This window comes from Podarcis erhardii, assembly GCF_964252035.2.
Source record: "Podarcis erhardii genome assembly, chromosome: 4".
In the NCBI taxonomy this organism is placed as follows: Eukaryota; Metazoa; Chordata; class Lepidosauria; order Squamata; family Lacertidae; genus Podarcis; species Podarcis erhardii.
The window spans coordinates 36,073,418-36,096,704 of NC_138508.1; the positions used below are offsets into that span (position 1 = coordinate 36,073,418).

A 23,287-nucleotide genomic window follows, 5' to 3' on the forward strand; every position below is an offset into this window, starting at 1 on the left:
TCTTGGTTCAAGAGAATGTATTGTAATTGGGCATTCCAGGGTGACGAGTTTTGCTTACAGAGTGGGTTGTAAGGCATTGTGATATTTTCCAGAGCTGCTTGGAGTATGGGCAACAGATCCTAGCTTCTAATACCCCACCACTAGCACTGGATACCAGTATGGGTGTCTGGGATGAGGTTTTTAACCCAGCAGAGGAAGACTACTGGCTGCAAGATTTCTGCTCTAGTCGAAACTCCCTATTGACTTCAGTAGCTGTCAAAGCCTATGATGAACCTGGGTTTGTCCAGTGGAAGGTATCTGTCAGGCATGACACCAATTGCTAGTGCTACCTCTTGCCATTGTAAGTGGTATAGTTAAGAAGGGAGTACAGCTTCAGGACTATTAGAGCGATAGTGATGTCATCTGCTGCAGCACCAGGGTAATGGATGGTTCCTCTTTGCTCTGAGGAGTTAATATTTTGACAATACCTTAGCCTCCAATGCTATATTGCAACCTTCCCCAACCCTTCAGATGTTCTGGACTGCAGCTCTCATCATGGCCAATGCTTAAGAGATTATGGGAGCTGTAGTCCAAAAATCTGAAGGGCACCTGCATGCAAGAAGGTTGCTTTTCTGTAACCAAGCCAGTTGCCTATTCTAGCCTGTTTATCCTTCCATTTCTCTCCCCTTCTGTGTTGTTGGCATCTGTCTCGAGAGACAATGGAATGCACCTCCAGGGGTGAAGTCAAATCGCTGCTTTAGCAGTATTGAAGTGACCGCCTTGGGGCTCAAGTCTGGGCAGTGCGTATGGAGGTTCTGAGCTGCCAAGACATTACAAGACCCCTTGCTGATGTGGTTCAAAGGAAAGCAGAGCTTGGCTGCAGGAGTTGCTGGAAGGAGGCATTCAGGGTGCCATCCAACCATCTAGGGACTCCACTCTTGAGGGTTTACTCCTTAGTCTTTTCTTCTACAGGGCAGCAGAGGTTTAAAATCAGTTTTCCTTCTCCTAGATGGGCTACCTTCCCAGGTTGGCAAGCACCATCTGCCCCTCACATCTGTCTACAGCACGTGCAGAAACCACCACCTTGACTATTGGACCCACTATTGGTCTTGTCCACTAAATCTGCCAGAGCCTGTATTCACATGCAGGGGAAGCCCCTACCTTACTGAGGGTTTGAGACCCATCACCAACCCTCACCTGGTTTAGCTGGCCAGTTGAAGCCATTTCCCAGGGTATGGTCACTGTTTCAGGCTGACAGCTTCTAGTAGCCACTAGTGAGAGCTGAGTGCAGGGTGGCGACCAAAGGTGGACAAATTACTCCAGAAAGAGCATAATGTGCGCCTTCCAGAGGTCCTACCCCTTCCAGTTCATTACCTACAATGTAACCACTTTGTGAAAGAATAGCCTCTCCTATCCTTTGAACAGAGAAATTACATCCCAGTAGCTCTTTTCTTTTTCTTACCATATACATGCATACTAATATAACAGTACAGGGATACTTTTCCAGTTTTAAACAAGCTCTGGTTTGTTTCTACTATTAAAAATTGTGTTTAGATTTAAGGTCAAGACTAAAATACTTATACTGTAGGTTGATATAATCCTGAGAATTTAAATTTCTGCTATAGCAGGGCTTCTTGCCGTCACTGGAGGAAGCAATGTTTCAAATACATCATGACTGAACAACAAACAACTTCACATCTTTTCTCACACCAACTAGCAACATAACACAACAGTATTCTTTAACTGGCTATCCTTTGTTTAATGAAAACAAAGTGAGACAGATGAAAGCTTGGACCCCTGTAAGTTTACTGTTGCCAGGTATCAGAATTTCAACTGGAATTTCATGATGCTTTTAAGATAGGTGAAAGCCTCAATTAGTTATGTGTACAGTAAACAATTTAGAATGTTTAGAAGCAGACATCATTACTGACACTATAATATTTTAAACAACTTTTGAGATGAAGCCACATTGCCACTGACACAGATGTTGCCATACTGGATCCACATGGTTGTGCTTATACCCATTTAATCGCTGGCTTGACTGTATTTTTAAAGTAGGGGGGGGGCTAGAACCTGTAGCCAAGTCTGCTCCCATTACACGTCCCTTGCCTTCATGTTTCACATGGTTACAATTTGTTTTTTTAACAAGCATACTGAGTTCTATAGTCCTTGTGAATAGTTTTCTTGAATATATGACTAATCAAGGTATACATAATTTACAGACACTAAACAATTTTGCTTTCTGCTTCAGCAAATTGTTACTGGTAGCTTTACAAGAGACAATCACCACTTATAATCTGCAGAAAACAAAGACTCGATATCCCCATTATGGGAGGAGATGCTGTACTTCATATAAGGCATTGGTTCTGTTGGTCTGTTTTTACAGAGAACAGGTAACAGCTTAGCTCCTAATTGATTCAGAAATTAATTTCTTTACAAATACAAACTTCAAGCCTCTATAATAAATAGTAATTGGCTTGATTAGAGTTTACTGACAGTAGCTCAATATCACTGCTATGGATATAGATTTCATCCATTATGGTTTGATAAACAACTCAATTGGAACCCTATGGTGCTCTTTTGCATTTAACTCTTAATGGGTCAAGTTTTTCTTTTTAAAATTATTAATCTTGGCAACTAGGCTTTAATTCCTTACCTCTCAAAACTGCATATACAAAAGTTAGGTTTCATGAAAGTTGAAATGTACAACAAAATAAAATAAGCACTCTTGGCTTTCATATACACAGCACATTCCTTAGTTTTTCTTTGTTTACAGTGCTCTTAATGAAGCATAATTGCACCAGCATATATATAAAAAGTATACAAATATGTTTGCTAGTTGTAGGACATGCAATCTTAAAAGTACTTTTACAGGTTATGCAAGAGACAAAACTGAAAAAGTGCAGGAATGTACAATGCAGCAGAGATTTGCCCCAACATACGCACTGGAGTACAACTCACCGCCTCAGTCCTTCCCATGATCAGAATATTCATCTATATTGATAACAGGTTCATAGGTAAACTTGCAGATCAAACTCTTATCCTGCTTTTCAGTGAACTTCAAACATAGCTGAGTTTTTAAGTGACTGGCACAACTCCGTAGCCTACCAAACTGCCCAACAAAGCCAAAACAGCAGTATACAGTGGTACCTCTGGTTACAGACGCTTCAGGTTACAGACTCCGCTAACCCAGAAATAGTACCTCGGGTTAAAAACTTAGCCCCATTAGCTAAAGTGGACCTCCAGAATGAATTAAATTCTTAACCCATGGTACCACTGTAAAAGCAAACTGCAGAGGGGAAAACAAAAACTACAACATACCTAACACTACCACACCAATGACTTTATTTTTGAGATTTTACTAAGTGATTACAACTGATCAGTAGTCTTAGTACATGTCCATGGCTTATATGGAAAGTCTTTGATTTTGCGTTTTATTACAGAGGTTGGTATTACACATTCAAGAAACTCTGAGCAGTGTTCTGGAGCTACTACTGTAAAAATCCAACCAGTACGATGGTTAATACTTTGATAATTGCATGCCGCTTCACCCAGGACACCTTCCTTATTCATGAACTTTTGTATTCAGTCCGGATCAGAAACATGTTCTACCTCCACTTCTACAGTTTGAATGGCTTCCGTGACCTCAGTCATTTTCTGTCCTTGTTGTGCCAACACATAATTGACAACCTGCATGATACTTTGGTCAGAAAGTGTGGAAACTGTTGTACAGTCTTCAGCAGTTGCATCTGTTTCCAGTGTTTCTTCAGTCACTACTACTGTTTCAATCTCTTCACTGCAAACCTCTGTTTCTTGTTCTGGCACATCAGATGTTAGAATGCTGATGGCATGTTCTACTTGGGTTCCCTGATTATGAAACTGAAGTGTGTCCTTTTCCAGCATAATTTTACAAGGTACATAATCCCGGTGGAACTTGGTCATGTGCTTCCTTAAGGTACGGGCATCTATGTAGGCTTCATTGCATACTGGACAAACGTAAGGCCTCTCTCCAGTGTGTGACCGTACGTGGCGCTTTAAAGAACGTGCATCAGCCCAAGCCACTCCACAGGTCAGGCATTCAAAGGGTTTAACACCTATTTAACAAAATAAGAAAGAAAGGAGGTAACAACATTTGAAAAGCTAAGGAAAACCTACTGGTTACCAAAAGAGTAATTAAGAAATACTCCTGTATCAATTAGTTCAGACCCCCAAATTACAACAGAGTACTCACTCTTTTTTCATCTGCCCATGTTACAATATATTGCTACCAGCCACTTGGAGTGTTTTCTGCATTTGAACCTTTGTTGAAATAGTGTTTTTATTAACATTACAATACTTTCCTTAACGATTTACTGCATGGGTGGACGATTGGATCTGGCCAGTGGATCAAATGGTTACCCTCCCGTATTGTGGGCAAACTTTGGCACATGACACCCAGTCACCTTTTGCCCCCAGGTGTCTTCAGGAGCCCCTTTCAAAGTGCTCTTGCACAATGCTTTGAAAGGTGCTTCTGAAGAGCCAACAATCAGCTGACTGAGACCTTGCTCAGTGCTTTGCTTAAGGCTTTCCATGCAACACTGATCAGCTGCTTGGTCTGCAAATGCCCTTTCAGCTGAGCCAGGTTTCTTTCCTGCCCCACACCTGAAGACATTGGGCATGTCCAAAATGGCATTGCAGGCCCAATGGGGAGCCCTAGTGGGTCTAATCAGGTCCATGGGCTGGATTCATAAAGCATACTTGACAGTCACTGAAGTCCGCTACAAAGATTTATGTGGAAAAATTATAGCGAGCTAAGAAAATCATGGCAGTCTGGCTACTGTATGATAGTCTCATTTGTTCATTAATTTTTCGTCATTTCATAGATGCACCATTTATTTATACCCAGTGCTGACTGGAACCTTTTCCCCCTTAAATTTAATGTTTTCTAAGTCCCAATTTTTGTTCATTTATTGAAACATGGCACTATTCTTAAAATTAAACTTGTCAGATTTACCCTCATGGTTGTTCATGTGTCTTCTGTACTCCCGAAGCTGGGTGAATTTTCTCCCACAGTGCTCACAAATACGTTCCAAATTTTGCTTTGCTCTTCCTTTTTTCCCATGAGTTGCTTTCTTGACATGCCTTCTGTACAAAGCTTTCTCATAGAATTCTTTGCCACACACATTGCACCTAAAAAAATGAGAGAAGACAATTAGTGCAGGATAGAAAAGTCCTAAAAGTATTTATAACTCTTAGAATAATAAGTATTTGGGCTGGGAAGTCATTTTTACCCCAATCAGATTACTTGGTGAGTACAAAGCTGCCTTTTAACATATTAAGAAACTTTAAGAAGCTGTAGGAAGTCTAGTGGCTAAGTTGAGGCGATAATCAAAATACTTTATATTAATCATTCCTGATGGTATGACACAGAATTTTAAAATATGCATCCAAAAGTCATTCCATTATGCACAAGCAGAATTATGAAGTACACACTGACATGGCTACAGGTCTTTATCATCTGAGTATTTATTCAAAGCTTAGACTAGTTTACTTGATTTACCTGTAAGGCTCAGTAACAGAATGGGACTTCACATGAGAATACCAATCTTTTTTCCAACTATAGCACTTTCCACAGGATTGGCACTGGAATGGTTTCACTCCAAGATGCTTGTTCATGTGCTGTCGGAGATCTCGGGGTTCATAGAAACTTTTCTCACATCTGAAACAGTACACAATTGTACACATTTCGTTAACGGAGCCTACAGGGAAAGGTATTTGAGGTACAGCTATAAGCTGCATGCCCAACTAGACTGTTATTTCATGTTAATATAACTATGGGCTGGATCTGGAGAGTTGCTTATTTTTATTTATTATATTTCTGTCCTGCTTTTCTTCCCAAAGGAAGGAAAAGAATAGATACACTGAAATTAATGTTAGTCAAAAAATTTAAAACCTATAAAAATAATCCCCATTAACAGGTGTCTAATACTTGACAAAAGTATGGCCCAACTTGCTATGCTATAAAAGTCTGATGACGGGCTAATCCTCTACCCTTATAGAAAACAGTTTGATTCCCCCCCCCTTTTTTTTTTATTCACTTGCTTTCTTTTTTTCTTGACAAGCAAGCTTGTTTTATTTATAGTGGTCTTAGCTACAAAGTGTAATATAACATAAATAAAACTTTTTGTAAAAAAGAAGAGAGTCTGATTTTGAAGCCCAAATTTTCTACTGAAAAATTGTTCCCATGCCTTTTAAACACAAATCAACTCTCCTTCCCTAAGAAACCCACAGCCACTCACTCACCCCTATGCTATCACAAGTTACATTGTACTGGGTGAGTCATTTAAAAGATGCCCCATGGAACATGTGTATTCTGTATCCATGGGGCCTCTTTTAAAGGACTCACCCTGTACAAGTCATAAGAAATGAAGTGTGATAAGAGCAAAACTCTGCTTTCACATTAAAACCACATATAATCTATACCAGGGGTGGAAAACAGTTTTGGCTTGGTGGGCCAGGTCTTCATCTCCCAACCACCACTGTAGCCCACCTTTGACAGATGGGCAGGACCAATCACGTGTCTGAAATCAAAGTGGCCTTGAGCAATTGACACCTGTAAAAGTTGGTCCAGGGGGGAGAAGCAGTTTGAAGGGCTTGCTCAGCCTTGTGTGCCACCCTTCCCAAACACCTGACAACCAGCTAATTGTCAGATGTTTGGAAAGAGCTGCCTGCGCACAGTGAGCAAGCTTTGGAAGCCCGGCACTCAGTGCTTGGGAAGCGCCAAGCACAAGGTTTGCAAAGCACTCGGTGCAGCGCTTCCCAATTGCCTCACAGTGAGCTGGTTGTTGGGCACTTGAGAAGTGATGTGCAGAAAGCACTTGCAAAGTGCAAAGTGCTTTGTATGGCACTTCTGATGTGCCCAACAGCCAGCTGGTTGCTATAGAATCGTTGAGTTGGAAAGGGACCACACGGATTATATAGTCCAAACCCTCCTGCAATACAGGATCCACAACCCTGAGATTAAGAGTCTCATGCTCTACCAACTGAGATAATCTCAATATCAGGTGTCTGGGAAGCAGGGAGCCAAGCCTCACCCTTATCTACCCCACACATGACATCATATTTTGTGGAGCGGGCATGGCTTGCCTGAAACAGCCTGGCAGATTTCTGTAAAAGTAACATGGGAATTCATTTTGATACCCACTGAAATTGGCAAAAATATACTTAAAACATTTAAAGGCTTGCAATTCTTTTCATACTTACTGAGTACACTGATATCCCCGAATTTCAGGTTTTGGCTGGTGTTTCTTTATATGCTTGCTAAGTCCTGAAGCTCTATGGAAAGACTTTCCACAGTGTGAGCAAAAGTATTTTGATTCTCCTGACAAAATAATAGCGGCAATGGCTTTAATAGATGCTATTGTATTCAACTTAAGGCAAAAAAACAAAATTAACATTAAAAATGCTTTTGAAATGCATTTCCTTGCATGGTTTTGCCTAAAATATGAGAGAAGACAATGCAAGCAAATATAACAGGAAGGAGGTTAGCTGAGGAAAATAGATACTTTGCTCTCAGAGGTAGTAGCAGCTAGAGACCATCAGTGGAAGAAGTGAGCTGTTCATCTGGCCCTCCTCCACAGCTGCTGGAATTCCTCCTCTTGAGGAAGCCAGCCTTTTTTTGCATCTTTGGTCCTCAGAAAGAATCCTTTCCCACTCCAGTCTCTGCTGACTGACTGACTGACAGCCCAACTAGGCTCCATCTACCAGGCAGTGTAGGCTATAACAAGACCGAAGTTTTGGAGTCCATTGTCAGCAAAATGCTATGTTTTTTAATTATGTATTTTTTGTTCTTGTTTTGTTTTTTTTATGCTGTGTACTGCACTGTGATCTTCAGGTGAAAGGTGGTATACAAGTTTAACAAAGAAGAAAAAGAAGAATATTCACTAGGAAAGGGAGTAGAGGCAGCAAATGGGATGAAAGAAAGTTGAGAGTAGGTAGATATGTTGTTGACAATTATGGCACAGGGGCAGCTAAGGCATGTTGCACCACACTCCAGTCTTTTTACATATGTAGGAAAAATATTTAGGCATTGAATAATTGACTAACAATTCCACTGACCAATAATTCAAACATTCTTTAGAAGAAGCCAGCTAAGGCAGAAGAAAAGAATGAGAACAGGGCCAAGAAGGCATCAGAATTGTAGAGAAATTTGTAGAGATATGGTTCTGTGGAAATGGAAGAAGCTCACAGGAGATGATGAACAGTTAGGCAGTGGCTACAGAAAAGAGACTGCGGGACTACAAAGAAGACAAAGGGAAAAGCCTCACCCTGTGCTACAGACAAATGGGAGATAAGTTGTGGTAAGGGATGCGGAGAAAATAATTTCATTCCCCTTTTTTAGCTGATTCAACTGTTAACACCATGAATCAGCAAAAATGTTCATAAAATAAGCAATTAATATAAAATAAAGCTGAATTTAATATACCGATTCAAAGCTGCCAGTTGAAAATTGAAACAGGAGAGCTCTAGTCTCTCAGCTCCCTCATCACTTATGGCTGGAATGCTGAACTGAACTGAAACCACTAGCTAAATATTTGTGGTTTGAGTGCATTCAGTTTATACACCCATGAAAGCATAGTGCAGGTGTTACTTTTTCCTTAATAAGAAAGGGTCTCTCTCATTTACCTGTGTGAATGCTTATATGCTCCTGAAGACTTCTTTTTGTGACAAAAGACTTATCACACAATTCACATTTAAACTGCTTCTGTGCCTCATGGAGCGCGAGGTGCATCTTTAAACCGTGTTTGTAAGTAAACGACTTTCCACAAATCTGCAAGAGATCAAATTGTCAGCAAATGTTACCATCCCTCCAAACAGACAGCAACTACCTATGATAAAGGAAGCATTAGATGGTAAAGTAAGAGTAGTTTTATGGCAAAACTAAGGGACAAGAAGACAAAGGGATTTAGTATCCAATTAAACAGATCCACTAGTGCAACTACCTTTGGCTGCTTCATCTCCCTCTCCTCTCCCTGTGCCCCCTTAAATCTGTTCTGGGGGGCTTCCCAATCCTCTGGAGCAGATTTAGGGAGTGCGGAGTGGACATGTGGGAGAAGAGAGGGTGGCAAACCTCCCGTGTGAAAGCAGAAATCCTTGTGCTAGCAGATCTACTTAGTTGGATACAGCCCACAATTTGTACCTGAAGAAGTAGTTTAGCATTTCAGTGATGAACAAAAAACTTATTCCAGTAAAACTCAAAGCTCCAGAGAGACAGAGAGCACCTGAGAAATCTTTTTTAGGTAATGCATACCCTTTAATGACAGCGCAAACTGAGATAATAATTGATGATCTTAGAAACCTAGCATGACCAATTCAAATTTCAATCTTGAAAATTGCAAAACAGATAAATAAATGTAGCAAGTCTGCCTACTAAACTCCCAACACCTATGGTACACCTGCAAATGTAATGAGATGTTTTTATAATCAATGAAATCAATCGCTACTGTTCTGCTCACATAATAGCTTTTGATTCAGTGGAGGCATCAGCTAACGTAAGAAAAGGCGATTTCCTCCCAGGTCCATTCCCTCTGCAGCCCTCACAACCCTCCAGTGGGCTGTTGGGAGGTCTTCAAGAACAGGTCGCTCAGAATATTTCAGGAGCACACAGACACCACTGCTGAATCAAAAGCTGTTCTGCCAGTGGAATGGCAGCATTGGATTTCACCCAATGCATATAAAAGCCAAACTGGCTGGGTGATATCAACATTAGTCGCAGAGCAGACACAATGAAATCAATAGGCTTCAGTAACTTACCTCAGTTGATTTCAACTCTACTCTGTAGATGTCTACTCTGAGTATGACTTAGCTAAATATTATTTAGGTATCACTGGAGCCAATGCGAGTTCAAACTGAAATCTAGGCCTTTGGGATTAAGTAAATGAAACATGGTGGCCACAGCATCCACCTTTTTGAAGTATTGCAGAATCAAGATTTCAACTATGGTTTATAATTCATGAAAGGTTTCACAGCCTAATACTGAAGTTTTTCAAGGTTTTTCTAGGCTACATTAAAACTTAACACAAAGTTCCCATCCACTTTTCCTTCATTTCAGCAGTATTCATTGTTATGAATTCTGTTACTTTCAGATAGCAATTGAACTTCATGTAAGCTTTAAGCCACATGGCTAAAATATTGCAAGAAATACATCAAAAATGTGAGACCATAAAGCATTACTTTTACCTTACATGCATGTGGCTTTACACCTGTATGTTTCAACATATGGATTCTCAGAGAGTAGAGTTTAGGCAAACTTCTTCCACATATATCACAGATAAACTCCCGTTTAGTTCTGCCCTTCATAGCTGCACCACTCTCCTCTATACTGGCAGTTGCAACAGTCACTTCGTTTTTTCGGGTATGGCGAACAAGGTGGGCTCGCAGCGAGGCACCATACTGAAACTCTTTTTTGCACAGCTGAGAAACATGAAATGGTTTTGATATGTCACTTGAAATCTTAACACTAAGAATCAGAGATCAACATTCATGTAACAGTTTTGTAGCTGGAAGAGTTCTCTCCATCTACTCTCCAGACTTACTTCTAGGTTTGCAGACCTTACAGATAAAAGTAATGTATAAATAGCAATGCATAGATCTGACTAAGAGATCTGTGACAACTCAAATTCTAAAAGTCTGTTCCACTTTATATATATTACAAATTGCAGACAGGAATGGCGACAACATTTGCCTTGTAACACTCCAAGATCTAGAGACTATGAATCTAAGCTATCTGACTGGAGAACTGAAACATATTTAAGAGCAGTGATGAGAGTTTAAGTTGGAATTGTTATCTTTTGAGAAACCATGCTGGGAGATTATTGCAATGTTAAATCCCAAATGGATTATCAAAGGGAAGTGGTAGGCTGTACACAACTCAATTAATCTAGCATTTAAAGAATAGAGAGATGTTGGACATGAAACAAGAACTGATGAATGGAAATGCTTATGTACTCATTTCCTAGCCAAGCTAGTTTCAGCAAATTGAAAGGGAAATTTTAAAATCTAATAGCAATGGAATTTAACACCATACACATTAAACCTGATTTATAGAAAAGGACAGGACAATTGCTGGAGCTGTGGGATGACACAGGCAGATATTTTTGCACATATATTGGGAATTTCCTATCTTTCAGAACTTTTGAAATATAAGGTAAAGGTAAAGGTACCCCTGCCTGTATGGGCCAGTCGTATCCGACTCTAGGGTTGTGTGCCCATCTCACTTAAGAGGCCGGGGGCCAGCGCTGTCCGGAGACACTTCCGGGTCATGTGGCCAGCGTGACAAAGCTGCGTCTGGCGAGCCAGCGCAGCACACAGCCGTTTAACTTCCCGCCAGTAAGCGGTCCCTATTTATCTACTTGCACCCGGGGGTGCTTTCGAACTGCTAGGTTGGCAGGCGCTGGGACCGAGCAACGGGAGCGCACCCCGCCGCGGGGATTCGAACCGCCGACCTTTCGATCGGCAAGTCCTAGGCACTGAGGCTATTACCCACAGCGCCACCCGCGTCCCTCTATGTAATATAATCAGTTACAAAAACACTAGGGTACCCTAACCCTTGGTAGCCTAAGATACTACTGGGGTTATTAAAAAACACAGTTACAGATGTCAATTTGCTAGAAGCAACCAAACAATTTTAGCAAAAAACAACAGGGGGAAACAATGTTCCTCTAACAATACTGTATATTGGTTTGAGAGATTATGGTTTACTGAGAGACTGTTTAAATTAATATATTCTAGGACAACACAGATTAACAAAACCAACAGATTTATTGAAAGATTGTCTATATTTCCTAAGTTATTGAATGACAAATCTTAGGGAACGTTCAATCGCGTGATGCTTTTAATTTATTGTTAACATTTACATAACATTTGAGCCATTTTAAAACTCTGTATTAAATGGTAATTTGTACAATTTTTAAAAATAAAAAAATAAAATTCAGTAATACATGCATGAACAAGCATTGCTACAGAAGTGCCACTTTAGAGTAATTTTAAGGGGAAACTTACTGGACATTTAAAATTCTTTGTCCTTTCATGCTTCAACGTGTGCATTATAAGAGCATAACGCCTCTGAAAAACCATTCCACATTCACCACATTTGTGCTGAGTTTCTGTCTCACTGTGCTCTGTAGTCTCTCTCTTGGGCTGCTTCATCTTCTTGCCTCTTTGCACTAGCTTCATGGCAACCTAATTGAAAAGGATTGGTTACAATTAACATTACATAGGGGGAGGGAGGGACTGTAAAAACAACAACCCAAGTAGAATAGCAAAGGACGTTTTCTTTTAAAATATTTCAGCAATTTTAGCAAAGGGGTATGAGGAAGATATATGTGATATTCCCCACAAAACCTACATGCTCCTATTAGCTCAGAATTCAACAACATGTGAGCCCTCTTCAGACATGTGAGCCCCCACAGGAGCAGAAGCATCCCAGGTTATTCCAGCACCTGTTTTCTGTGTGTACAGCACCAATGTATGTTAACACCAAAGCGTTAGTGTGTACAACTAGAATTCTACGTGATTGGGGTCCCAGGTCACACTGAGGTCTTAACATGTACAGCTGTATGTCTGCCATATCCTTTGCTACAGATGTTCATGCTGTACATGTAGACTCCAAGGAGCAACGCTATTTGGTGCATGCTCACCTCTATATAGAGCAACGTAGGAGCTGCAATGACCAAAGCGAGCAATAATGGAGCACAAATCTAGTTTTGAATTAAGAGGCATGTCATGGTGAAGCTGTGATTACAGTTTTCTGCTTACACATTACCAAACCACTCTACAGTGGTACCTCGGGTTAAGTACTTAATTCGTTCCAGAAGTCCGTTCTTAACCTGAAACTGTTCTTAATCTGAAGCACCACTTTAGCTAATGGGGCCTCCTACTGCCGCCACGCCGCCGGAGCACGATTTCTGTTCTCCTCCTGAAGCTAAATTTTTAACCTGGGGTACTATTTCTGGGTTAGCGGAGTCTATAAACCAGGGGTGTCAAACTCAAATTCATCGGGGGCCGCATCAGCAGTTTGGTCACCCTCAAAGTGCCGGTTGTATCTGTAGGACTATGTGTCCACTCTTTATTATCATAAATTATTGTCACTGCATTCAATTATTACTGTTTTTTGTAACAATGTAGACGGTCCAGAAGGATGTTATGGTTGATTGTATCAAAGGCCGCTGAGTGATCCAGCAGAACTAGGAAACAAAGTTGTTACAAAGAATGAGCCCTAATGAGACAATTGCTGCAATCCTAAGTGCATTTACTTGAAACTCCTGTCGAAGAAAGTGAGGCTGGCTTCTGAGTAAACATACACGGCATGGGGCTGTAAATAAAATGTGTGTGTGGGGGGGGGGGAGAGAGAGAGAGAGAGAGAGAGAGCGAGAGAGAGAGCGCGCTCTGATAGGAAAGCATCAACATGCCTTGTGCACTCTCATTTTCCTTGGCTAATTCCCCTGCCCCCCCCCATCTCGGGGTGCCATTGCATAGCGCAAAAGGCGAAAGCGCGCGAGTGCGCTGCCTGCAACTGGATCTCCGGCTTCTTCCTTTCCTTCCCCGAGACGGGAGGGAGAGATCAAGGCGGAGCTGCTGGCAGGGCGGAGAGCGAGCCGCCCAATCGTGTGACCGACTGATGGAAGGGCTGCAAGGAGCCGCGTCTGATCTCCTCCCAGGAATGTGCCAGCGGGACAGACATGTGCCAGAAGGCGGGGAGAACCGCCCAGCGCCGCTGCACGGGTGCGGAGTCCAACTTGTGGAGCTGAGATAGAGAGCCGGGCGCCAGATCGCCTTCCTCGCTTGGCTTGCCACGAAATTGCAAGAGGAGGAGGAGGAGGAGAAGGAGGAAGTGGCGGTGGGGGGTGGGGAGCGGAGGGGTGCCAGGGAACACAGCCCCCTCCCATCACGGCCATCATCATCGCCGCCCCCACTTTACATTTATTTTAAGGGTGTTTGGAGTGTGTGCGCGCGCGCCTCTCTCTCTCTCCCACTCACCCCCCCCCCACCAGCCACCCATTATTCCCAAAGAACAACTTGATCACGGGCATCGTCGGTCCTGGAAAGGCTGGCTGTGCAAAGATGGAGAGGGAGGCGAAATGAAGAGGAAGGGAAGCCCCGGGCTGGTGAAATCCAGCGCGGAGAAGAGGACGCCTCCCGCAGGGCGAGTTTGCACGCCGGGATCCAGCATCCCTGGAGAAGATCCAAGGCTGGAATAAAAAAGTTTCTCCGAGGAGAAAGACTCCCCCTCTGCGGCGCGGAGAGACCTGACTTTCCGCTCGCTCTTTTTGAGCAGTGAGCGGGAGAGAGAAGCCAGCTGCCCGCCTCGCTTCGGCCTCCAAGGACGAAGGCGCAAGTTAAGAGACGCGGGGACATTTGAAGCAGCAGCCACGTCCTTAAGAGCGATGGGGGGAGGCGAGTAGGGAGCCGCACCATGTAAACTTTCTTGTGTAAAAAAAAAAAGCGAGAATAAAAGGTGAAGGCTGGCGGCCGGCGGCGGCTACACGGGCCACATGACGAGGTCTGGCGGGCCGGATTCAGCCCGCGGGCCTTGTGTTTGACACCCGTGCTATAAACTGAAGCGTATGTAACCTGAAGCGTATGTAACCCGAGGTACCACTGTACAAGTAGTTTACATGTAGGCTGTGCTTACTCAAGGCTTCTACACATTAATTCATAGGTTCTCAAATGTTGCAATAAGCCTCCTGAAAGGAAGGAACAAGTCAGGGCATATTCACAGTGAAATCATCATCATCATCATTTATTAAATTTGTCCGTCGCTTTATCTCGCCCAGGCCAAAGGAACTTACAACCAAACAAATAGACAAGAAACCCCACACAGATATATTTCAATGAAGAGGAAACAGAAATATATTAAAAACATCCCAACCACTTCTAAAAGGCCAAAGATAGCTGAAGGCAAAATCCTGGTTATAAAGGAAAGGTTTTGTTTGCTTGGTGCCTAAAGATATATAAGGATGGCAACAGGCTAGCCTTCCTGGGGGGAGCATTCTATAAACAGGGAGTCATCAGAGAAAAGGCCTGTACTCAGGTTGCCACCCTAGACCTTGATATGGGGAAAAGCGGTCCTTGAATATCTCCTACATATCTTTCTAGTGAATTCACATGCTCTGGCAAGGCCCTCTTATGTCTGCCCCTGATATTAAGGGTACAGCAGGAAGCAGCGAGATCGCAAATGGACAGTGGAACTGGAATTGTTTTCTTGTACTGTTGAATTTACTTTTGTTGACTGTTTTAATCATTACATCTGATGATGTTACGATTTTGTATACATTACATCTTTAAAAATTATTTTTTATTGTAAACCACCTTGGAAGCCTTGCTGGGATTGAAATGCAAGAAAGGGAAGCAAAGATATATCCTTATTACTACAAACAAACAAGCAAGCAAACAAATAGCTCAGTGGACACAAAGAAAGTTTTTTGGACGGTAAGATTTTGAGCATACCTGCTGAATGGCTGATTTGGCTGCCGGCTTTCTATTTTGTAGTTTTTTCTCAATGCCCTTGTGCAACTTGATATAGCCTCCCTCACTCACAGAACGCTGACGTAGCTTGCTTTTGTAGGTGTCATCTTCACCGGAAACGGAGGTCTCTGACTGAGACTGAGGAGTGCTCTGCATTTTACATGGCCTGCCACGTTTTCGCTTAAGTCCTTCCCGATTATCTTCAGAGGCAGCATCTGCATTTGCTTCGCTGATCGCGTTTTGTTCACTTCCATCGTTCTGATCAGTATCGCTTTCTGCCCGAGTGCTGATAATGACTTGTTCTGCTGCTGGAGGCTCTGACTGCACTACAGAAACAGTCTGACTTGCAGTACATTCTTCGATTTGGGTTTTTTCTTCAGTTTCGGTCATTTCGACACAAGTAGATTGCTCTAGAGGCTCTGGAGGATTGTCCACGAGAGGTTCTGAAGCAGCTTGTGGTGCAGCCTCAGGCGTAGCCATTTCTTCCACATCAGTACTCGAACATGTTCCATTCACAGTTGCTACAGCATCTTCTGTAGGTAAAGGCTGCTCCACGCTGTCCACTGGGTTCAATGGGCTTTCGTTCTGCTCTGAAAGATTCTGAGCTACCTCACTTTCGTTTTGCTCTAAAAGACTTTGCGCTACCTCAACTATCTGAACATCTCCTTTTTGGTACACTGTGATTTGTTTATCTTCCATTTGTTTGTGCACATTTTCACAGATTTCCAGGACTTCTGTCATGACGAGATGTTGGGCCAGCTCAGCTACTGCTGCCATATTGCAGAAATCAAACGTCAGCTCTGAGGTATAAGCAAATTCTAGCAAAGGGAGGAAGCTGGCCTTGCGAAAGCCTGCAACAAATAAGGAAGAAGGTGACAAAAGGGTTTTAAGAGATGTTCACTATTTAGAAATAAATTGCTGGTTCTGTTCATTACCAGCTAACCATAATAACAGCCTCAAGCCATATGAACAAAGTCCTCAGGGATAATTTTTGATTTGTATGACCACATTCTTGGAGTTCTGAAGAGAAAATGAATACTGCCAGGACAAATTATGCAACTTTGAGAGGAATACCTTAGAAGTGCAGCTGAAGGATTTTATAAATAAGACACTGTGTGCCCTATCCATATGACAGTCCCAGAAGCCCTCTCAAAGTAAAAGTTGCCTGCTCTGGTCTCTACTGAATAGGAACCCCTAACATATTTTTTGGAGAAACTATACAAGCAGAAAGAGAGATGTTCCATTTGTTTGAAACATGCTTAAGAGGCTTTTCTTTAGCAAAATGTAACACTCTCTAGTTTCTTTAAGTTCACTTTGTTTTAATGTCTTATGTCTCTGGCTGTGTGATTTCTAAATATGGGCAGTATAGCAGTATATTATTCCCTGTATTTGGGATCTAATGAAACTTCTCCCATACACTCTGGACAACCTCCTTACTCACATATCAACAGCAGTAGTTCTGTGTCCCTGGCATCTCCGTCCTCTACTACCACACCCTGTTAGCTCCTCCTGTTTGTGCATATGAAATGCCAGCAGAAACAAAGAAACTCTGGGACTTAGTTCTGGAGACAGCATAGCATACTGAATGGTATGCATGTCTTGAAGGGCAGCCCTGCTGGATCAGGCCATGTATATAGCCATGCATGCTGCTCACAAACAGCTTTCTGGCCTTCCATCAAGGTTGATCATTCATACATATAATTTCTATACCACACTTCATCCAAAGATCACAGGGCGGTTTATAATATGGCAAGCATCAAACAGGCTCATTTCAGCAGTGACCCAACATCTTGTGGAATTTTCTCTGTAGGGAAGTATGTATGGCCTTGTTGCTATCAGCCTTTCAGCATATCTTTACAAACTTCTGTTTTGTTCAGAGTTTTATTAATTTTTAATGTGCGTCACTGCTCTCTGCTGCTTTTATCTGGTTATTTCAATATTTTTGATCTGTAATTAATATACTTAATAAAGAAGTACTATAAGCCTTGGGGGAGTTTCTTCTCCTGAAAGGGCAGGGTAAAGATCTATTAAATAAATAAACCAGCTGGGGAAATTTGTCTGACTAAATCAGCTACCTGTCAATCTAAGCAGAGTATGCAAACAGACAAAATGAAATCATTCAGTCCTCTTTGATGGTGTTGGGGGTGGGGGGACGGGACAAGACACCCTACAGGTTTTCAACATCTTTTCTATTTAACCAAACAAATTCTGAATAGCCCCCCCCCCCAAAAAAAACCCCAATTATTTATGGGTTGTTGTTTTTGCTTAGATCAGTTTACCTGAAAGATCCACCACAGCTTCATGACTGGAAATAGCTCCTTTTTCGATGAAAAGTTCTCTGAAGTACTCACTGTTGGCTGCCAATATAGATTTGTGTGCTTTGTGCACTTCACCTTCAATAAGCAAAGTAACATCACAAAACTGACTGGAAAGCCGCTGCTGATTCAGTTGGTTTAAGACTGACAGAGAATGCTTTGGAGAAGTTTGTTTCACAAGACCTTTACTATCAACCTGGGATTTTTTTAAAAAAGAAAAAGTAACAAGCAGTGTGTTTAAACTTTGTTTACTTGTAAATCCTAGCTTAAATCTTTTATTTACATCATTAAGTAATACAAATATAAAATAAACCTTGGTACCAGATTGTATAAAAAGTTACTTACAAAAACAAGCTCATGTTTGGCTATTGGCTTCTTTTTCACAGGTTTTGGCAAAGCTGCTGGAAGCGACGCTGAGTTACTTAATTCATCATCTGTTTCATTACTATCTTCGTGAGATATTGTGTCTAAACCTAGTTCTTCCAGCATTTCAGAAGGATCAGACAAAGATCTGGAACGATCCAATTTTTCCTGGCATTTGCTACATTCCTTAATATAATCTTTAACTTGCTTCAGAATACCTAAAGAAACGCATGCAAAAACAAAAACATTGTAAATATTGCTTTGTTGATGCAAAAAAGGATGTATTCACCTTTGCCCTTTCAGGTAATATTCAGCATGTAATTCTAGAAAATAAGAACATTTGTCTTTCATTTTGATGATAATTCCACTCAGACTGTATAATTATTATTATTATTATTATTATTATTATTATTATTATTATTATTTATTATTTGTACCCTGCCCATCTGGCTGGGTTTCCCCAGCCACTCTGGGCGGCTTCCAAGAAAGATGAAAGATACACTAAAATGTCACATATTAAAAACTTCCCTGAACAGGGCTGCCTTCAGATGTCTTCTGAATGTCAGGTAGATGTTTATTGCTTTGACATCTGATGGGAGGGTGTTCCACAGGGCGGGTGCCACTACCGAGAAGGCCCTCTGCCTGGTTCCCTGTAACTTGGCCTCTCGCAGTGAGGGAACTGCCAGAAGGCCCTCGGAGCTGGACCTCAGTGTCCGGGCAGAATGATGGGGGAGGAGACGCTCCTTCAGATATACTGGACCGTATATCTGTCAGCCGTATGGCTGTTTAGGGCTTTAAAGGTCAGCACCAACACTTTGAATTGTGCTCAGAAACGTACTGGGAGCCAATGTAGGTCTTTCAAGACCTACATGGTCTTGGTATGGAAACAGAATAATCAAGAATCAACAATTCCACCTTCTACCAGACCTCCTTGTGTGACTTAGTGCAAATCAGAGTTGCATGCATGAATTCAAGACATCCACTCCTTCAAGCTGCATCTCAATGTTGCCTACTTGACCCTTCCTCCTGATCCATGTGCCAAATCATGATAATGATGCACTTGCTGAAAGCTGCACACATATCCATGCAACATGGGCCTGCCCACCACTTTTTTTCTTTTGCAATCCCCACACTTTGGAACCAACAGCACAGGAAGTTCTTCAGCAGATATGTCTTTGTTAGATGGATTGCCAAGTCACATTCTTTGACCCTCTGAGAAATGTTCCTGGTTCACAAGCAAGCCTGTGCATAATGCTGCTAAAGGTGGTTTTTTTTGTCCTTTGTAGACAATGTTTAGAGTCTACAATCCCTACCAAGTTGGTCCTCTGCCTACACAGCAGTGAGTTGCTATATTTATATGCTTGAAGTTGCTAGTCTTCTTTCTGTGTGGTCCTCCCATTACAGGCTTTTAAAAACAAACCCCAAATAAGATACTGTGCTAGATATACAGGAAAACCTCATATTTTGAATTAAAATATTCTTAATAATTGTTTTTAAACCATTAATGTCTCTGCAGGTCCACTGTATTAGATCTTCTCTGAAACAGTTATATTATCTAATGAACACACTAGCACATTCCATACAGCTGACTATCCACTTAACCATGTTAATGTCTACTCTTGTTTTTGCTCTTTATAGTTATGCAAAAGAAAAAGAAAAAACCTTGCAAAAACAAAGTGTGCTTCCAAGATTTAAAAAAACAACTTGCAGTCAACTCGTTTACTCAAAAATTAATCCAGTTGGTTGGAACAGATTTTTTTCATCTGGAAATAGGAACTTACTTGAAGATCTGCTGAAATCAGCAGAACTTGTTTCCCATTGAGCACAGTTGAAACTAGACTTCCCATATAGGCATACTACTGACCACTTGACTATTGTGCTTGCCACACCGAGCCAAATCATGGCTTAGAACGAACACTAAGGCTCCTGGAGAGGAGACCCCAGCCACCATGCTGCTCCTAAATCATGGTTTAGGTCTCCCAGTCAAATCATGATATTGCTTGGTTAAAGGATAAACCTTGGATAGAGCCAAACCGTGAGCCTTGGGTTTGGCCAACATGCTAAGCCAAACTATGGCTCAGCTTAACATGACAAATAGGAAAACAAACAGGGAGGACAAGTGGCTGGGGTGTCTTAATTGGGAGTCGTGAGAACCAGATCAGGGCAAAGCCCTCTGAACACAAGTGAGCTATGTAAAATGATAAACGTTAAAACAAAAAGGAGGCATCTACCTAAGTTTCAAAATGTATTGGGGGGGGCACACACTGAGCTGAAGACACCTGAAAATCAGGTTAGTGACTGATTCACCTTTTTCACTTTAAGACTCGGTGCCACAGCCAAAATCCACAAAGCAGCCCACCATCCTTCTTGTCAACATCACCCATTGACTGCAAGGGATGCTGCAGTGGGGCCGGACAGGCTACCTTAACCACAGGCGAGCACATGCTCACTAAGGAACGAGACTCGGGTGCATTCGGTGGGGGATTTTGTGTCTGTCTGTCTGTGTGTGTGTGTGTGTGTGTGTGTGTGTGTGTGTGTGTTTAAGCGGAACCCCTCCTCCTCCGAGTTCGTCCTAGGACACAGCCAACCGCTCGCTCCCCTCCGACCCGTCTTGCAGCAGCTCCGTCCGCCTAGACCAGGGGCGGCGCTCCTCGCTCCAAGCCCGGAGCAGGAGGTGTGGCGGGCGAGTGGCGCGCGCGTCGCTTGGCTCGCTCGGGCCCGGAGACCCGTCGCTTCCCCGCTCAACCCCCCCGCCCCTTTCCCCGCTCACCTCGCCACCAGTAGCGCTTGGAGAGGCGCTGCCAGGTCTGCAGGCGCGTCCGGTGGGCGCCGTCGGGCTCCAGATGCGCCGCTCGGATGAGGCGGGCGCGTCGCTCGGCCTGCAGCACCACCTCGAGCTCGGCGAAGCGCTGCTGGTCCCGCTGCCGGCGCTGGTAGTAGAGGGTCCCGCCGCGCACCACGTAGCAGGCGGCCGCCTTGCGGATCTTGCGCTTGGCGTTGCCCTCGGTGCCCGGCGCGTAAGGCTCGCGCTCGTTGGTCAGGTAGCGCAGGATGGCCAGGTAGCTCTCCTCGCTCGACATGGCCGGGCGCGCGAGGGAGGGACGCCCGCCTGCCCGCCCGCCGGGACCTTGCCCTCCTCCTCACTCGCTTTCCCTAGGCTCGCTTCTCTCTCTCGCCCCCACGGCGGCGGAGGGAGGATCGGGACACCCGAGCCGTCTGAGGGAGGCGGGGTGCGCACTTGGGGTCCCTGGGAGGCGAAGGGGGACGGGGAGGCTGGGGTGGGGGAAGCGTCTCCTGTCACAGGTTGCCCCGAAGGAGACGGGACCGGGGTGGGTGGCTGGGTGGGGAAAGCGAGAACGGGGAGCAGGGGGGGGAGGGCGACGGTGATGGGGGGCAAAGCAAGTTGCCTGGCGGGGTAAAAAGCAAGCCGTCGGGTCTAGACTAAGAGTCAGGCCCCAGGGGGTGGAACTGGAGTTTCGCGGTCCGCGGCGACGGGTGGGAGGAAGAAGCTCGGGCAGCAGGATCAACGGAAAGACAAAATGGCTGCTGCACAAGCGGAAGTGAGGTCAGGGATAGATGTCGCCTAGCCCTCAACGGAGATGAGGGAAGGGGTTTGGGGGCGGGGGAAATGCCGCCATCTTTGGAGCGGGCAAGTGATGCCTGCTTCGGCTCGGGTTAGTGGCTGCTTAGGCGCAGGCGATACTAGGGCCGGTGTTTTGGCTGCCGCCGCCATCGTTAAAGCAGGCAAAATATCCCATCCAAACGTTCCAGTGTACTTAACTGTGTTTGTTCTTTTATCGAAAGTACTCGTATGGCTGCATAATAAATTGTAAACTCAATGTAAAATAATTTATTGAAAGATCAATAGCTAATTTATTGAATTGCCTCGTTTGAAGATTGCTGAATCTTTGGTTTTAGATTTCTTGTTCTATTGGATGAGACAACTCTGAAGTCATTACCTAGGGACAACTTTGGAGCGTCTAGCTCCGTTTCGTCTACAGTACTAACAAACGACTCGTCCTGTTAAAAAAATTTGTATGCAAGTGTTGTAAACAAAAATTGCCCTTTTCCCTTATGGGGTATCCAAAAGCCCATATAGAGTCCTTACATAGGTTCCCTATTGGTAGAAGATAACAGAGGCCAACCAGAGAATATTGAGAAGCAAATAATAATAATATAATAATAATAATTTATTATTTATACCCCGCCCATCTGGCTGGGCCTCCCCAGCCACTCTGGGCAGCTTCCATAGAAAGCAAAAATACAGTAAATATCACACGTTAAAAACTTCCCTGAACAAAGCAGCTAGTAAGCTTGATCTTTATTGATCTGTTGCAACGGGGTGCTTCCCTCACCTGCAGCAGAGGAGAAACCCAAAAAAATGGTGTGCAAGGCCTTATAAAGACTTGCCACCCTGTAGATCAAGACCACCCCCAGAAACATCATGCATACATCACAGAAGGGGTGTAACCTAAGACCACCCCTCAGATACATCATACCTACATCACAGAAAAGGCGGTCTAAACAGAAACTTGAATGTTTTTCTCCTGTCCTTGTTTATCTCCTGTCTGGCAGGTTACTTGATTGGATTGCCTGGGGAGCCTGGCCAATCTTTGGTAATGATACTTAGTTCCTGGGCCATGTCACAGGCTCACACCCTATTCAAACACAGACATACACTTAAGACAGGATTTGTGAAGGAAAAGACAATGGGGAGGCTTTTCCACTTTGACCTTGCGGAGAAAACATTTGCTCAGTTTAGGAATCAAAATGGCTTCAGGTCAGTCTTCCTGTGCTGATCTATGTACGTGCGGTTATGAACATTACCATATATCTAAGACCTCAAAATTCCTATCACACAAGGCATGTGCTTTACCACTGCTCTTCTGAACTTTCTCCCCACTCCTTAAAATAAGGCCAAACAATTGAGAATATGGAAAATGAATAAGGTCTAGTAACAGGCCACACAAGTGCCCACCTCAAATTTCTGTGCAATCTGAAGAGTACTGTTAAGGTTCTGCTCATATGCAGATAAGCATAACAGCAAAATCCTATACATTTTTTATTCAGCTCTCAAATCTTGATGGAACTTCCTTGTGTATGCATAGAATTGTCTCTTATAAACC

General features: G+C 43.2%; 1 protein-coding gene across 1 annotated transcript; it reads right to left on the bottom strand.

Annotated features, from left to right (window-relative positions):
- Positions 1-1,712: 1,712 nt before the first annotated feature.
- Positions 1,713-21,985, bottom strand: ZBTB11 (zinc finger and BTB domain containing 11). Its single transcript, XM_081859641.1, has 11 exons — positions 20,932-21,985; positions 18,144-18,379; positions 17,763-17,994; positions 15,466-16,334; positions 12,019-12,198; positions 10,198-10,431; positions 8,644-8,788; positions 7,222-7,339; positions 5,519-5,677; positions 4,973-5,148; positions 1,713-4,073 (listed from the first exon to the last, which is right to left on the bottom strand). The coding sequence occupies exons 1-11, from the start codon at positions 21,239-21,241 to the stop codon at positions 3,565-3,567; spliced, it is 3,168 nt and encodes a 1,055-aa protein (XP_081715767.1). The 5' UTR covers positions 21,242-21,985; the 3' UTR covers positions 1,713-3,564.
- Between the last annotated feature and the right edge of the window lie 1,302 nt (positions 21,986-23,287).